The 18,080-nt window shown below is 41.1% G+C and overlaps 1 protein-coding gene across 1 annotated transcript; it reads right to left on the reverse strand.

Moving 5' to 3' along the window:
• Positions 1–3,706: 3,706 nt before the first annotated feature.
• RP9 (RP9 pre-mRNA splicing factor) lies at positions 3,707–10,372 on the reverse strand. Its single transcript, XM_015855038.3, has 6 exons — positions 10,107–10,372; positions 9,565–9,595; positions 8,647–8,776; positions 8,208–8,299; positions 7,489–7,550; positions 3,707–5,238 (listed from the first exon to the last, which is right to left on the reverse strand). Exons 1-6 carry the CDS (start codon positions 10,289–10,291, stop codon positions 5,052–5,054), a joined length of 687 nt encoding a protein of 228 aa, XP_015710524.1. The 5' UTR covers positions 10,292–10,372; the 3' UTR covers positions 3,707–5,051.
• Positions 10,373–18,080: the final 7,708 nt, after the last annotated feature.

Raw genomic sequence — 18,080 nt, forward strand, 5'->3', positions numbered from 1 at the left:
ATGATTGTGAGACTAAAGCTAAAACATTGATGTGATGTTCCTCCTTTCTGTAGAGACTGACCTGGAGAGATGTTACTGATGACTCTTATTTTGCCCCTAAGTCCAAGTCAGGGAATGGGGCACAACACTATTCTTAAAAACTCCTGTAACGCTGTATGCTGGCTTTGGCCTACTGCTGTGTATATTCTCCAAAGATGATAAAACTAGGTCTTTTGTTAAATATCTTGTAAATATCCAAAATAGACTAATCATAGCACAAAAACGTCTTGAGGTTTTTCACTAAGGAAGCTAGTGTTGCTAGTGTTACCTCATGAGAAAAATAAACGTGAAGATCTCATTGACTGCCAAATAAAGTGACAGTGATTAAAAGATGAGAAAACAGTGCAAACCTAGAAGGGATGACTCCACTACTCAATTGTCCTTTGGCTATTGTTTTTTAATAGTACTTGTAGAAACCTTTGTTAAAGAGCTACTGTAATTATAGTCTTCACTCCCAAGGTACTAGGAGAAAATTCAGCAGTGTTGATGCAGATTGATTTTTGTTGTTGTTCTTTTCCTCTTAAGTACATAGCAAGAAAATAAGGAAAGCAAATTTTTATGCACGTTGCATCAGAACCTCAGAGCGTAAATGGGGGGACAGAATTCTTTTAGGCATGGAGCTTTTGTAATACTGCCCCTGCTCTGAAAAGTAAGGGAACTTCTGCCCTTAAATTCTAGCATAGGAAAGAGGGTTAGACCTTTATTGTGGTGATAAGAGTGAGAAGTAGAAGTTATTTAAGTTGAAGACTAAATGACTGTAGCTGAGACCTCTAAGGTAAGGGTTGACATTTTTCCCTTGAAAACTTGAGTATTAAGTTGCTTCTGCTAACAGATTTGTCATCTTGTCTGATAATGGGATACTAGTAACCTGGCGGGTAGAATGAACTTATTTTTGAGAGTGATGGATATTTTGGAGGTACTCCCAGAATCATACTAGTCCATCCTTTCACAGGTCTGCTATCTGTGTGCTTCTACTCAGATGTAAGAAGCAGTTTAGGGCTGGGTGACAGCAGCTCCTGGGAAGATTAGAGGATGTAGCAGTAGCACTTACATGGCTTTGTGTGGAAAATAATGCATTAGTGTTATGTATGTTTGGTGTACTGTGCTCTGCAGAACTAGTGCTGTGGTTTTAGAACTGTATCTTCTACTTAGCTTTTTCTTCACTCAGTAGAATAGATGATCTATGGACTCCATCTGAATTCAGCTGGCTTACAGCTGTATTTAATGTTCCAGCAGATGATATGGATATGGCTTAGAAAAGTTGTAAACTATGAACTGTGTTCTAAAAGGCTGTGAAGCTTTTCTTTGTTCAGACAGGTAACTAGCCTATGATATTTCAGACTCAGTTTCTGGTTATAGTTACATATAGTCACGTGTGTCAACTCTGTTCCCTATGTTAGTTTGTCAGATCTTAATTCCATATTTTCAGATTTTATAGCATCTGTGTAGCATAAAGCTTCCCTCTCCCCCCCCCCCCGCCCCCCCCCCCTATTTCTGGTTTGGAATATTAGTCATATATAAAAGCTGAAAATCATTAGTTGCAGCAGTATTGCCTATGAGTTGTATATCAGCTCCAGTTCCCATTTGTTTAGATTCATGGAATTAATAGGTTTGTGCTACTGTTACAACTCAAGTTTCAGTAGTATAACTTTTAAACATAAACACACTTCTATAAAGAAGGTAGTTATGACTAAGAAATTAGTTTGTTCCTTTAAATAAAAATGAAATTGCCCAATGCTTAAGAGAGAAATAAGGCTAATGCATCTTTTAGGAGTACAGATTCCTATCCTGCTTTCTAGAATTAATTCTGTATTGAACCATTTTTCCATTAATAAATTCTAACACCTATTTTAGCTCTAGTCTATGTGTTAAAGAGCCAGAGTCTCATAAATGCTAGCTTTGGCACCGCTTAAGGTGTGAAGTGATTAAATGCTCTGTGTTTTTCTCAGTACTCTCACACTGGTTACTGCTATTAGAAACTTCACCATATTGAGAGTGTGGCCCTACTTTAATGAGTCTGGGTAGACACTTATTAAAACTGAGAATGACATGAGGAAAATAACCAGTTAATCACAAATCCTTCAGTGTAAGAATTAGGGCAAGAATGTCCAGTCTGTGGCCCAGCACAGCTCGCAATGGCTGTGGCTCTTCCCCATGAAGTAGCTGGGTGTGCGCCCATTGCTCACAGCAAGCACAGTGCTGCAAGACTGGCATTGTCTGGGCTGAAACTGCAACATGAAGGTGCAGGGCACTACTAGCACAATTGTGTGCAGTCTGATATACTGGTTAAGCATAGTCCCAAGAACAGTGAGAAATATATAGCTGTGCTTTCTATGATGCTGTGGCTTCCAGAATCTGTCCAGCAATCACCAGTGCTTTCAAAACATGGATTTTCTTACCATCATTTGGAATCAAACAGAGAATAAAGTCATTATAAATTGGTGCATGCTATTTCATCTGTTAAATCTTCTTTCTAGTTGAAGAACCAGGAGCTTTAAATTAGTTCTCTGTATCAGTATTATCAACTACTGGGAGTCACTAGTAATGATGTGGCACATAATACTGAAGGACAGAACAACGCCAGAACGTTTGTGCTCTGGAAATAAGATAAACTATTAGAGGGAATTTCACCCAAGGCTACTGCTTTGATTAATCACAGAACTGTAAGGGTCAAAAGGGACTTCTGGAAATCATTGAGTCTAACCCCACTACCAGACTAAGTAACACAGGAAGGTGTCCAGATGGGTCTTTAATATCTCCAGAGGAGACTCTACAACCTTTCTGGGCAGCCTGTTCCAGTGATCTGTTACTCTGACAGTAAATAAGTTCTTCCTTGTTTGTATGGAACTTCTTGTGTTCCAGTTGCTGCCAGTTGCCCCTTACTCTATTGCTGCAAACCACTTAAGAGGCTCTGGCCCCTAAGACTTGACTCCTGCAATTCAGATATTTGTAAACAGTGATGAGATCCCCTCTGTTCTCAAGATTGAAGAGTCTCAGGTCTCTTGGCCTTTCCTCATACAGAAGGTACCCCAAGTCCCTAACCATCTTCATGGCTTTCTGCTGGACTCTGTCTTGAAGTTCCCTATCTTTTTTGAACTGAGAAGCCCAGAACTGGAACCAGTATCTCACAAGTGAAGGGCAGAATAAAGTAGGAGAACTCACCTTGATCTCCTGGCCATACTCTTCTTGATGCACTTTAGGATACCACTGGTGTTCTTGGTCCAAAAGGCACACTGCTGGCTCATGGCAAACCTGTTATTCCACAATGGCCCCAAAGTCCTTCTCATTAAAGCTCATTTTCAGCTCAAATACTCTTTATAAGATTGCTAGGATATAGCAATATTTAAGTTGCAAATTGTTCAACTGCTTTACCAATGAACATGGTTTTGCTGACTTTACTGAAGATGTAAGGTCTCAAATGTGACTGAAGGATTCTGTTTTTTTTCTAAATAGGTCTTATCTACCCTTTAACTCCTATTGACTGGCAAGAAATGGAGTTATGTTTCTACTAAATGGCTTACACATGTAGAAGGGAAAAAACACTTCTTAATGCATACTTTCCTGTCTCTCTTCCAAAGCTCTCAGGTGAAGGAGGAAAAAACAAACACACTACCAAAAAAAAGTGCACTTGAGTGAATGGCATCTTGATTTTGCTGGCACTGGTTACTGATGTTCATCATACTTTAATATGAGCATAAATACAGAGACTACGTTCTGAATGAGATCAGATATGATCTACCCCATTCAAAGCAATTCTGTCTTTTCTTTTGCAGAGCACCAGTAAGTATTTAGGTCTTCAAGTCACAGCTCCGTACTGTTGTACGTTTATCTCTTTCAAAAAGAGAGAATTTACTCTAACAGCTTATCACAATCTCAGTTGTTCTAGTCACGTTTATCTTGGAACATCGCTTAAAGGAAAGAACTTGTAGTCAGCATAGTCATCACTTGTAGTCAGTGTAGTCATTAGAGTATACCTCTTCCCTTCTTCCTGCTTATATGTTCTTTGCTACCATTCTGTAGCTTACAAACATGTTTGGAAAGTTCCTTAGACATTTATATTCTTGTGGGATGATTCATATAATATTACCACCTGAAATAATTCTAGTAAATACACAACGTAAGTTGGAATTCACTTCCTCAAGCCTTTTTAAAAGGAAAGAAAAATAAAATCAAATGTATCAAAACAACTGATACTGAAGTATATGTAGAAATGCATCTTTCTCATTTCCAACATGAACCACCACTCCCTTTTTGAAATAATCAAAACCAACTCCTAACAGTTACAATTGGCATCTAGCATCATCACACCTGGCTCACAACCTCACAGGTTACAGAATGCTCTGTATATTATAGAACTGTGCCTACTGCAATCACATTGAGTTTTTGCTAGCAAAAAAAAAAAAAAAAGTCTTGCTTTCACTCCACTTTTGTCTTCAATTCCCTTGATTAACTTATTCCCCCTTCAGCAGTGTTCATTATTTCACCAGCTGCAAATGGTAAGTACAGTGGACTTCAACTTATAGGCAGTATGCAGAAAAAAAAATACAGTGAACTGCCAACGCAATGCAACCTGCAGCTCCCTTGCAATGAGGCTTTGTATATAATTACATGTCTGCATGGTGAAAACATGCTTCAGCAGACAGTCTGCTGAGTTCTTCCACCATGGTAGTGATGGCTTTCTGCTGGCGGTCACATAGTAATTTGACCAAGTTGGATGATGGTTTGCACAAGTTTTATGGTACAAAAGAGATATATGGTTGCGTATAGTTCAGTGCAGCTCTCCTTTTTCTGGCTACATCACTGCAGAGGGGGAGAAAAAAAAAGAGCCAGTGGAGGATGCTAAATGTATCCATCTGTACAGTCTCCGTTTAAAAAAGCTCCTTTTGGTAGTTTCTTCCTAATTCTTTGGATCTTTCCAGACAGTTCACAAGTGGAAGGGAGGCAGGGGGGTCAATGAGCATACAGTAGGTATTGTAGTATTAGTAGTACCAGTCATTCTCATTAGATTTAGATTATTTATGCTTTCTCTTTTTCTTCTTCTTCTTTTCTTTTTTCTTCTTTTCCTTCTTTCTCTTTTTTTTCTTGTGTTTATGTGAGGAAGTGGAGCTGCTGCTATCTTCACTGTCATCATCATCACTGTCATCACTGCTATCATCATCCGAGGTGGAATCCTCAAGGAGCTGCTTCAGCTGCTGTATCCTGCATTTAAAAAACATGAATTAGAATCCTTTCCAGACTCTCCTTGTAACAATTTATTCTAGCTTTCACCTCTTTCCTTCCTAGCTTGAGAAATGGAAGCTGCATACAAAGGGCAGGGGAACACCCCCTCTTTTGCTGAATTACAACTCCTATTACAACCTCTTTTGAGATACATAAATGTTTAATTCAAGGCCTTTCCATCCCATGGGATATCACAAACTAGCACATTTGACAATACATAACACATTCTGAAAGTAATGCCTCCTATTTATTCCCACATAAACTAACTACAATAAGTTAAAAGGAGAACGATAAAACTATTTGACAGAGCAAGTTCTACAAAGCTACAAAACACTACATTTCAACATAGTTGCCACCATTAGCCATTCATTTCTGCCAGCAGTGAATGAGGACCTGCATGACACACTCTTTCAAACCTGCACCCACAGACTCCTAGCAGTGATGCCATCATAGCAGCCGTGAACATGTTACCCACACAATCCACTTTCCATTAGCCCAAACAGACAGAAATCAGAAGGTGCCAAATCCAGGCTATGTGGTGGGTGTGGTAGGACAGACCAACCAAGACTGGCAATGACTTTGAATTGGAATGTGGTATGGTGTTATCACATTGCAAGATCAAGGTTGTCGTCTTCTCCGGCCTGACCACGGAAGTTCCAGTCTTCAACTTAGTCAGCATTACAACGTAGCATCAGAGTTGATGGTTTGTCCAGGTTCCAGGAAATTGAGAAGCATTACCCTTTTCCTATTCCAAAGGGCCAGTGCACATCACTTTACCTGCTGATGGCTGCATCTTGAACTTTTTCTTTGATGGGGAGTTCACATGTCCCCACTCCATGGACTATCATTTTGACTCCAGCTTGTAGTGGTGTAGACATCATGTCTCATTACCAGTAATGATGCAATCCCAGAAACTGTTACCTTCAGTCTTGCGTTGGTTCCATAGATCTTGACAAACTTCCACAGTGTTCTTTCTGTTCTTGTGAGAGCATTCATGAGACTAACCTGATGTAAACTTTGCAACATTCCAAAGTTTCCACCATCATCTCCAATGCATTGAAGGCAATATTCAGCTCTGTACACAGCTCCCTGGTTGTAATATGCAAATTCACATGGATGAGCTGATAGAGATGCTCTTCATTTCATGGTGTGACAGCTGTGCCTGGCTGCCTGGAATGTGCCTTGTCTTTCATGTCACTGTCACCACTGCTGAAACATACCACCCTCTACCTCACTGCGCTGACATCCACTGTTTGATCTCCATAACCACTCAACATTTACGAACATCAGTGGGTGTCAATGTTTCTACACAGAGAAATTCAATTCCACACCTTTGCTTCAGATGCGTGTCTATGTCAGACATAATTTTGCAAAACTGCTTCTCTGCTGCCAGCAGTTTCACAGCAACAAAGTGAAATATTGGTTAGAAGGTTCAACCTCTACTGCCATACCAACATCTGCCTCTGATGTTGTGGGCCAACATAATATAACAGGAGGCATTACTTTCAGAGCAGCCAATGTAATTTAATTAAGCACAGAATATAGAGGCAAAAGCAATCGCCAGACTACTGTAAGAAGTCCTAACCTCTTGCACACAGAGGTGCATACTGGGATTACACTATTAAGAAAACAATTGCCCTGTTGACAAAGAGATGATGTCAACAAAGCTGCCTGAGCAGATCCTACTTTAAATGTAGGGGTATCTTGGACAAGTACTCTTCCTTTGAGCTTTCACAGATTCCTGACAAATGTGGAGAGACTGACTACTTGCTGTATATACCGACCTCGCATAAGGAACATAATTTGCCTAGAGCTACTTTTCTAAACCCATCCCCATCCTGTCCACCGAAAGATTTCTGATGTAAAAACAACTACTGAAGCCAGTGGTGGGGGGCGGTGGAAAGGAGGGGGGAATGGGGACAAATCAAAGGTTTTATTAGACCTAAAACAGAACAAGATCCAAGTACCCAAATGTTATGGTATAAATGAAGGACTCCTCTTTAAACTTGTTCTGGGAACAAATATAGAAGCTATTAAAGAGGCAGGAAGTATATAGCATGATTATTGAGAAAGTAGAAATGCATTCATCTCTGATGATAGAAAGAAACTGTCATTAAACATGTTTGAGTTGGTGAGGGTTATACGTCAACATTTCAACTACAAACTCTAAATCAGTATCATGTTTTCAAATCAAACTGAAAACGCATTTTACTGCAGAGGCACACTTACCTCATTTCTTTTTCATGACGTTTAGTTTCCCTTATGATATCATACATTGGATCTTCATGTGCCTTTAAAATGAAAAATGGGAACTTAATGTGGACTGAAATACTGTTTGCAGCAGCATTCTTACTGGACAGGAGGAGCTTGGATTCCATTTGTCAAAGATAGGAAGAAGGACATAAGACACAAAGTGATGATAACTTAAAATGCAGTTCAACAGTGCAAAGCAAAAGAAATCACGCTGAAAGAATCTGAAAAACGAAGATGCAGTCTCGCATAGCAAAAGATCAGAATGGTACACAATGGACTGATTACACACCTAGACAACAGGCTTCAGGATGTGGCTGGTCAGCGATAGCAGAAGGCTTGAAACAGCTGTAACACAGGCAGCTCAAGCTTTACTAAACATTTTAGTTATGTTTTACTACAAAAACTGATGCTGTAAATATTGACTGAATATGGTGGTTGAAAGATGTTCTTGAAGATTTTCAGTTTACATATTGATTACTTTCCTCTTGCAGAATAGATTTTTCTATAAAGTAGCCAAACATCCAACCACATCTGTAGCTCTGTCTTTATTAGGAGATTTCTGGCCTCTATATTAAACTAGAGACAGAGGAAAAGTCCTTAACGGATCATCATCTGTCAGGCTTCTCTTCATCTGCAATATTATTCATCATCAATATCAAAAATACAAGCAATAACACAACAACATTTATACTCACTACTCTAAATTGTTCAAGTTTCTGATTGCCTTTAATAAAGAATGGACATTCTTTATCCCCTGTTCTGTGTCCATAGCGTTTACACCTCCAACCTTGGGAAAGAAAAAAAAAAAAAAGAAAGCAGCAGTAAATTGCATCTCTGAGCCAGACCAGCACTGAAACAGAACACAAAGAAGCATACTTATAGAAAATATTTCCAGTTTTGGGGGGCTGGGGGGGGGGAAGAGACAGAGAGAGAGAGAGATAAGTGTTACATTGATAAATGTAGGTTCCATAAAATAGAAAGCTATTACAGCCTTCAAGATGTCAATTGCCTTATATCAACAAGATGCCAAACTATTTGGATCCTGTCATCTGTCCGCCACACATCCTGCCCTCCTAAGTGTAAAATGACAGCTATATGAAGATCCAATCATATCTGGAACATTTTCAGCCTTACACTGCATAACTTTGACTTCTTTTCCCAATGGCATCCAAAGCCCTTTTGTTGGGGCATGTGCCAGGAATTCTCGTGCACTTTCATTGCCTGGAACATCAGGTATGCAGTCTTCTGGCTTTGTTTCATCCTCCTATGAAAAAAGATAAAGACAATAATATCACCTTAACAAGCAAACAAACTAAAACAACAACAGTAACAGCCCACCTTTTATAAAAATCAATATTCCAAGCATACAGGCCTTCATTTTATATGGAAACTATTTTCTTTAGCATTTATTTTTCTTGCCACACAAGAAGGATCTTTCTCCCTTGCCCTTTTCTAGTCCAGATTTTCTGGACACGCTACTTCTATTCACCTCCATTTATTCTAGCAATTTATTTCAATGAATGATAGGACTGAAAAGTTAACAGCTAAGACTACTTTTCCCTCTTTGTTGTAACAAAACATACGAATTAGAAGTAGCCTTAACAACATGAAGAAGTATACTGGGGGTTAAAAACACTAGATTATGGTTTCATCATATACATTTGACAACAGCAGTAACCACTATGGAAGTCTTTTTACATAGGAATTTTGAGCATAAGCAATGAAGAAGAATCCTGAAAAGATGCCATATGAACTGAAAATATGCTTCACTATGCATGCACGATTTCCCTGTACCCATACCAAGTACTACATTAATTTTCTGTCCTAAGAGTTTGTGAAGGAACCAGTATCATCCTATCTGATTTTGGGCATTTTGCTTAAGATTTAGGGAGTCAAAGAGGTTTGCTTGCAAATGAGGAGCTCTAAACTGTCCTCTGGAAGTACTTAATTATCTCTGTGATTTATATAGGTATCTTAGGCCCTTTAACTATAGGGCTAAAAGACAGTCTCTGAAAACCCTCTGTAAAGCTAAATATGTTCGGCAGTACCAACCTTAATTAGCCCCGGGGGAGGTTTCTCATAGCTGAAAAGCAATAGAAATATTGTTATTCTGTAGCTTAGCATAAATAATTGACAAAATACAATATCTCAATGGGATGGAGTTACAATTCACACCTCCCATTTTCCCTAAAATTTTACTTAATCAATAATCATCAACTGTAGCAGAACACGGATACCCAGATGCAAGCAGGTTGAGACCCAGTGTTTGCCACATTGCAACATGCATCTCCTGTAAACACTTTTCTGTAAGGAAACAACTATTTCCATCGCACTGTTTCACAGGGATGTGACCCTGTGGTGCAGCCCCTTTCCCTCACCCCCAGCTGCCCCTCCCCTGACGGCTCCATGCCGTTCCCTCGGGCCCTGTCGCTGTCACACAGCCAGGCCCAGGCCTATCCCCGGCCTTCCAGCACACAACGCTCGTTCTGCGCCGAAGAACGAGCCTCACTCCCCGCCGGCTGGGCTCACAGCACAGCAGCCCGGGCAGGGAAGGGCAAGGAGCCCGCGGCAGCCTCCCCTCCTCCGTTCCTTACAATGACTCCAGGTGCTGGAGCTTCTGGAGCTGCTGTGCCTCCTCTTTCTTCCTCTTCCTCTCATGCCGGCCCTGACTCCTGCCGCCGCCGGACACGGACTCCTGGAAGCTCCCGTGCCGCGCCTGGCTGCCCCTCGCCGCTCCCTCCTCCCCTTCCTCCCGTCCCCTTCTCGGCCCATGGGACATTAGCACGGCGACCGGAATAGCAACGAGACCGCAGAAACGCCTTCCCCGCCCTCCCCTCTGCGCATTTCGGTTTCACTTCCCGGGCCGGGCGGGGCGCCCCGGCCAAGCACCGCCTTCCTCCGGCGGCACTACGTGCGCGGCCGGGCCGCAGCGAGGCCTGCTTCGGTGCGGTGTTGTTTGCGTTCGTTGAGGGTCCGTTGGTGCTGAGGAGGTGTGTGTTACAGGGCAGGTTACAGGACAGGCCGCGGACATGAAGCTCCCGCCCTCCTCAAAAGCTCCCGCCGTGGCTCTGCTGCCTGACAAGCGCGGGGAACATCCCTTCTGTGTGTGAGCACTGCCAGAGTGCTGCGTCTGTCCCCGGTTCTCAGTTCATTAGATCATACAATCGTACGATCAAGTAGCAGATTTCATACCAGGATCACAGCAGTTGACCTGAGCTGCAAAACTCACCTGAGGTCCACTTCTAAAGGCTCAGAGGCAGAATCATTCCACTGTTCTCAGCTAAATAGCTGTGCCTATGCTTAGCATGAGGCAAATGCAAGGTGGTATGATTTAAGGCAATCCACTCTGCAGCAGGTAAAGCAGATTACTGGATGTTTGCCAGAGGCTTAGAACTTTGCTACCATGACGCTGCTGGTTTGTGGCAATGCCAAATCTCAACCAGTCCCATGCATGGTTATGTGTCTTCAAGCAATGAGCGAAGCAGGAGAAATATTTCCAGGCCCCACAATTATATTTACTATGTCTGAAAGAACTTAAATGAGACACTGAGACATAGAGTCAATTATTCACTTTATTTAGAGAAGTGGCAATAATTACTAAAAGTTACGTACCCTCTGAGTTGATGCCTACTAAACAGAGACTTTATTTTGGCAGCAAACTCAAGTGACACAATAGACATTTTCAGTCCCCCTTTAATTCCAATGATATTTTGCTAGTTTCAAATGCCTTTCATTTCATGTTTTCTAACCAACAGATTAGTCAAACTTTGGAACAGCTTTCCAGTGCCTTTGGACAGTAACAAAAGATAATTCCAAGATGGAGTGTTTCCCATTGATGAATGGTATTGTTGAGAAGGGATGCATGAAATAGCAAAACAAAAAGGAGATCTCAGGAAACCATACCGGTCTCACTTTCATTTACCCTTCAGAGCCCTGTCTTGGCTGAAATGAACAGAGCTCTGCCAGTCTGGAGCTGGTAAGCCCCTGGCTTGGAGACCAGAGGCACAGTCACAGCAGCAGTGCAGGGCTGCAAGTGGAAGCAAAAAGACAGACAGTGGTATATTGTCCTTTTCCGACTGTTAAAATAGTGATGAGTAATTTAACACTTTATTTATAGATAACTCCAAAGTGTCTTGTTCTTCCTTTGCTGAGAAAAGCCCTGGATTCCTGTGACTATTGCACACTAACTCAATGAGCCAATTGCTTTAGTATCACTCCTCAGAGAAGAACAGAAAGAACAGAGAAGAAAGAGGGAGATGAAAAAGTATAATGGTCATATTCAGCTCCATTGATCCTCTGGTTCTGTGTGCTTAGTAGCCTCAAAGCATCTAAGCAGACACACTGCAATTGCTACTGCAGCTTAAACCATCTGAAAAGCTTGTATGTTTCACAATACCCACCTCAACTGTATTTTTATTATAAACAACTGAATGTTTGAACTATAAATTATAATACTAGGGCCGAATTAATTTGCATCTATGTCACCCCATAGGCATCAGCGTGCCTGTGAGAGCGTAACAGTGGTGGGATGTCAGCCAATCTGTTTTTCTCCATTTTTGGCTGGCTAGAGCTTTGAGATGGGATCTGTTTCTGATTATGTGTCAAATATTACACAGAGGAGAGGAATCCAGAACCCACGTTAGTCTCCATGGGAAGTTAAGCACCTCATAATGGGATCCAGAACACACAGCAGCCTGCGCACAGTCTGAATCTAGTGTGGCTGGTACACAGCTGCCAAAGATAGCTGAGAGGATACATTCAGAGTAGTGCGACCCTGATGTCTCAGCTGCTTCGGACCTCAGGTAAATCCCCCTCAGAACAGCAGTGACACTTCTGTCACCTGGAAACAGCTTATACAGAAAGGAGCTGGCATCCTTTTGTATGGAGAGGTAAAAAGAAGGTTATATTTTAAGCGTTTGTACTGCCGGTTTATTTCGTGAGAGACTTGGATCTGGTTCCTTCTTCAGTCTTGGTAACTGTGGTTCCTATCTCACCTTGAAAAAATACTCTAACCCAGGCATGTACAACTCACGATCCAGCACAGCCCATCCTGCAGCCTGCCCCTACCCTACACACTCCCGAGGAGTGCAGCCTGGTCTTGGGCATGCACCCACTGAGCATTTTGTTGCTCAAAAAGAGCAACAGAACCACAGAACTAGTGGGATATTAACCATTCTTTTTGTGACAATAATGTATCACTTCAGTTTGATGGCAGTGGCCGCCGTTCTTAATGAGTTGTCAGGGTGCTCAACCAATGTTTTTGATTCACAGGTACCGTATTTATGTCAACTAAAAATGGTTTGTTCTTTTCTTTTTGCAACCTTGAAACTTATTCTCAAATTCCTGTGTCAAAACGGAAGGCAAGGCTGCATATTTTTCTCAGTTCACAGGACTATGTTTTGCCAGTGTATTAAATTGCACACAGTTATTTGCCATCACTTGAGTCAGCACAGCCCTGCACCTTCCTCACGTCCTGGTTTCAGCCCAGGCAGTGCCTATTGTGCACCAGACTTGAGTGTCCTGAGGCTGAGGGGGGACCTATGCACATGATAGACCAAGGCAGGCTACAGGCACTGCGCTTTCTCAGCACTGGGCACAGAAGGTCAGCAAGGCTGTAGGACAGCAGAAGTGCCCCCTCTTCTCACTGTAGTGTGGCACCAAGGGACTGGTAAGGCTGCAGCAGTGCCCAGCACCCAGCAGTTGTTACAGGGGCAGTGGTTGGCATGTCTCTGCCACTCCAATGGTGGCTGCAACCTGCTTACCAGGAGCTACCATGTGTGTCCTCAGGGACTGCTGCAGGAACTAGTGTGGATGCCCTGACATAGCTCCCCATTCAACTTGCCATTCAGACCAGTGTAGGCATGTGGCAGGCCACAGTGTGAACTGTGCTGGGCTGTATATATTCTGTGGGATGGACATGCCTGATCTAACTTATGGCTACTGTTGTGGTTCCACTCTCCATTTGTGTTCCTCTCCACACAAAAACAGTAAAGAAAAGCACTTGAGATTCATGGGGCCATCACAAGTGCGTCTGAATTTGGCTCTAAGTACACTAGAAGAGGTGCCCATCCCAGTACAGGAAACTGTAATTCTTAATGTAAAATACAGAATCAGTGCTATGAACACCATTATACTGGTTGGTAATATTGTGCTCCTGCAGTACTCTGTGAGTATTCAAAAATGAGCACTTGCAGGAAAGCATTACAGCTAAGCAAGGAGATCTCTGTGGTGATGCTATCTTTTTGATTTCCAGGCATTTGTAGTGGTAGTATAAAGTTCCATCAGAACTGTAATGCTTACTATCTTTTCCTGTCATTACTTAGTGAAAATGATCTATCTTCCATCTCTCTTCACTATTTTACCTCACTTAAAACTTTAGAGATGTTAAATCACTGAGTTTTTTCACAAGTTTTTGCCCTTGCTTTCTGGTATTTACAAATAAACATGTAAGTATACTAAGCTATTTTTTTTATTTTTTGTTAAGTACCATTGACTTATTTTCCAAGAATAAGGCTTTCTTTGATGGACATTTATTTGTGTAGTACACTGTTGATATGACAGTGCATCTTCAGTTACATACTGACAACAGGACCCAGATATGTCACTATCAAGTCAGTTTCACTCAGTCTTCTTGATAGTTTGCCTCCATAAATACTGAGCACATTTGTATACTGTATGCAATGGGAACACTGAAATGCTAACAGCACATTATGTAACAATAGTGGGGAAGGGAAAGTTTGGCTGACAACCCTTGGACGATCTCCCACATTCCTACAAAATATACTATAATTTGTGGGATTGCTTGTGCCCAGGCTGAGTGGGCACAACTTTGGTTTCATAAGAATCATCCAGACACAAAGAAATCCACAGTTCTCTATTTATCTGTTTCTGACAGATGAGAGGTTAAGTCAGGATCACTGCAATTTGAACTCCTTATTAGAGGGATAATAATTCTTCCAGATTGGATGTTCCTTGTGTATTAAATCTATATATACTTCTGCTTAAACCCTAGTGGGTGTAGTGTTACTGTGATCAAAGTTAGCAGGAATACTGCTGCTGACTTCAGGAGGGATCAAGGCCAGATTCTTTGCCTGGTAGCCTCATTTCTTCACCATTGCAAGAAATTCCTCCTCCCAAGCTAAGGTGATATTCTTAAATCAGTAATTGATTTGTAAGAACTTTTCCCTTGCAAAAGCAGATTTGTTTCCTGAATGTTGCTTCTTGAAATTCTGTAAGACGCTGACTGATAAAACAGCTCCTATTTTAACGATGCCCAGAGCACCAAATGAAATAGTCAAACTCAACCCCAGTGCCAGCATCTGCTCTTGGTATGTCCCCTGCGAGCTGCCAGCTTTCTGGGGGAACATTGGTTTAATTGCCTAAAAAGACTCCAGTGTTTTTTAATGGATCACAAAGACTGCAGAAACTAAACAAGGAAAGAAAGAAAGACTTTCTAAACTTTTAAGGCACAGATCCTTAGTTTGTTTTGCCACCTCTCTTAAACAGGAAGACGATTTTCTCTTCTTAAAATCACCGGTTGGTTAGTTCCATTCACAACAGCTGTACTCATTTAAACCCTAACTCTTTTTCAAAACTATCCAAAGTTCACAGCTCTTTAAGCTTAACATACTTGCCATATGTCAAGTTACCAACAGCTTCTTTCTAGGCAATTGAAAAGAAAGAAATGGAAACTCACAGCTCTGGACTCCCTCCTTTCGCTGCCCCTGTCAAGATAGTAATTACAGAAAGCCTAGAGTAGCAGTGGTACAGTAGTGTAGAAAGTGTTTGTTAAGCAAGTGTCGCACTGACTCAGAATTGCTCTGATGAGAGGAGTTCTCATATAGAAAAGCTGAAATTCACACCAAACACACAAACATTCCATTTTTCTGTGGCGCTCTAGTTTTGCAATGAATGCTATTCAGGAATGCTCCATTGTAGTGACTTTTACTTGAAGATTACTGCCAGCTGTAACTATATAGATATAGAAATGAAAGGATAAATATGTCATTATAGACATGGAAAACACATTTTTTCCTAGTCCAGTCTGCCTCTGGGCAGATTCGTGCCCATCCTGTGCTCTTATATATCACTCATATAGTGTGTAAAAAATCCAATTTAGCATCCTCTAATGGGGCTTTTTCCTGTCAGCCTTGTGAGTTAATTTTTGATCATGCTTAAATAAACTAAGAAATGAGAGGTGTTCTGCCAGTTATGAAGTAATTTTAATAACGTACCAGTGATACTGCCAAAACAAGTAGATGATGACTACAGGTGGCTGTGTTAATAGAACATTAATCAAGTTTTCTGGAATCAACAGTTTTAAGGGGGGGGGGGGGGGAGGGGGGCAGAAAGCAAACAATACAGAAGATTACATGTTGGGCCTCCAAATATAAGTACAAGATAACAGTGTAGGCCTTGGAAAATTTGAGTATGGGACAATGATGGATCAGAATGAACTTAACCAGTTACATGTGAATGGCAAAATATGGTGGTGAGCTGAGAGCTCAGTTTTGTAAGTCTGACCTAAAACTGTTCTTCTGTGCCTAGAAATAAGTTACTGGGAATATTAGCCTAGAACTGTTTGAGAGGTGGACACTTTTCCATCTAAAATGCAGAAAACTAGTGAATAACCATGAATCCACATGAATTAGGTTCCAAAATGACGTCAAAATATTTAGTGGAAGTGTAGCATTAAGAGTTGATGTCTGGATACATGACATTTTTCTCTTAAGATGCAAAAAGAAAATAAAGGAATTCATGCAAGAATCAAGAAATGCTTACAAACTAGTGGAAATGATTGCACTGATCCTGCACTGGCACTCTGATAACAATCTGCTTTTAGGCCTGCATACAATAACAAGAACCAGTAAGCACTATTCTATAACACTTACGCACTACAGGCAGTTCCCAGGGGATTCTCAAATGAATATTAATGCAAGAGTGGAAAAATAACGAGGTGTTCTGTTTCCAGTTTGCTTAGGCAGTACTTGCAGCCACAGTGCTGGTATGCAGGGAGGTGACTGACCTGACTTTCCTCCTTCACATCACCTCTGCAAATAATCCCTTCATCCAAGACAGCAGAAGAAATTTGTTGTGCACTTATTTCAAAACACAGGCTGGTTTCACCTTTGGTAGAACAGGCATCCTTACATTTCAAGATAGTTTATATAGTTCACTTTGAGCCAAGTGCTTGCAGAGGAAGTTTCCTCTCCCCGTCCTGACATGTACAGCTTCCAGAAGACATTTTATAGACAAAATGGGCAGAGAATGAGGGGAGGCCATCCTGAGAGGGTTCTGTCTTCTGGGCTGGGAGTCATAGTCCAGACCTAATTTACAAACCAGCTTTATTAAGGCAGCTTTGTTTAGAAGAATGCTGGAACAAAACATTATTATTTTTAACTATAGAAACATAACAGTTCCAGCAGACAGAGTACAGATTGGGCATGATAAAACACTGGCATGATAAATTACTTAATTATGACCATTTGTTTTTCAGACCTTAGTGACTATGCTGCTTCTGGATTAGCTTTTTAGTCTTCATATAAATGCATAGTGCTTCTACCTTCCTCTTTGATTTGATGAAAGCCTTATGGAATAGATTACAAGAAGAAATTTAAGGAGAACAGTGGGCTCCTTGGTTGCAGCAACCACTTGTATCTACATCTTGAGCGACACATGGTTGTGAGATGGTACATGTTACATATACAAGTTCATCATTTTCCAAATTTTGCATGGCACGAGGCTGATATTGAGCTCATTACTTTTCTGCTTCTTTTTGGTGTGCAGTCTCCTACACCATTTCCATTGTAGATGCAAAACCTCTCTCTTGGGGACTTTGGGACAACATACAGCAGGCTTCCTCATTGCTCACGCATAAACCTTTAAGAATCCATATACCATACTAGGTTTGAAAACCTGGTTCATTTTGCCCATTTCTTTATCATGAAACAAAGATAGTGTCATTTCCATTTTTAACACGTACATATATATACTTTCTGATAGATGTACGTATGCTGCATGGAAATCGATGGCATTTAAATGTATAGCTGTAGGAGAGAGTAGAAAAACTCTCCTGCCCATGGACACTCAGGGTAGTGGGTTTTTTTCTTTCAGTTTTGCCCTGGCACATGAACACTGAGGCCAACACAATCGCTATAATGTAATTGGAAAGTACTTCTATGAACATATTTTTTGTACAAAGAGTTATTTCTGACTCCAGGTCTCCTGAACTGATCATAAAATAAAATAGTAACTGTTCAAAATGCTGTTTACTAAAACCAGTGTTTATTAGGAATATATTACAGACACATGTTGGCACTATCATTTAAAATCTCTACTAATACACTGTGCCTTTGTGGTTGCTTCATAGTATCTGGAAACCTTCACGATCTTTGCATATGTTTGGAAAGAGAAGTTAGCGCTGAGCTACAATTGGGGTTTTCAGTCTCCTTACTTGATATTCAGCTCAGCAGGGAGAGCACTATGTTTCTTTCACATTTGTTGTAACTGGAGGCTATTCTCTGAACAGCTTCTTAACAGTTTTAAAACTAGTACGTAAGGAGAAGAAC

Source organism: Coturnix japonica, chromosome 2 (genome assembly GCF_054131305.1).
Source record: "Coturnix japonica strain WE chromosome 2, WE-NBRP24, whole genome shotgun sequence".
NCBI lineage: Eukaryota > Metazoa > Chordata > Aves > Galliformes > Phasianidae > Coturnix > Coturnix japonica.

Excerpts from the sequence above, each read along its gene's own strand:
- RP9 (XM_015855038.3), bottom strand. The coding sequence starts at position 10,291 with ATGTCCCATGGGCCGAGAAGGGGACGGGAGGAAGGGGAGGAGGGAGCG. Across the intron at positions 7,551-8,207 it reads AACTTGAACAATTTAGAGTA|GCACATGAAGATCCAATGTA; the intron begins GTGAGTATAAAT and ends TTCATTTTAAAG. Across the intron at positions 5,239-7,488 it reads CGTCATGAAAAAGAAATGAG|GATACAGCAGCTGAAGCAGC; the intron begins GTAAGTGTGCCT and ends TTTTAAATGCAG.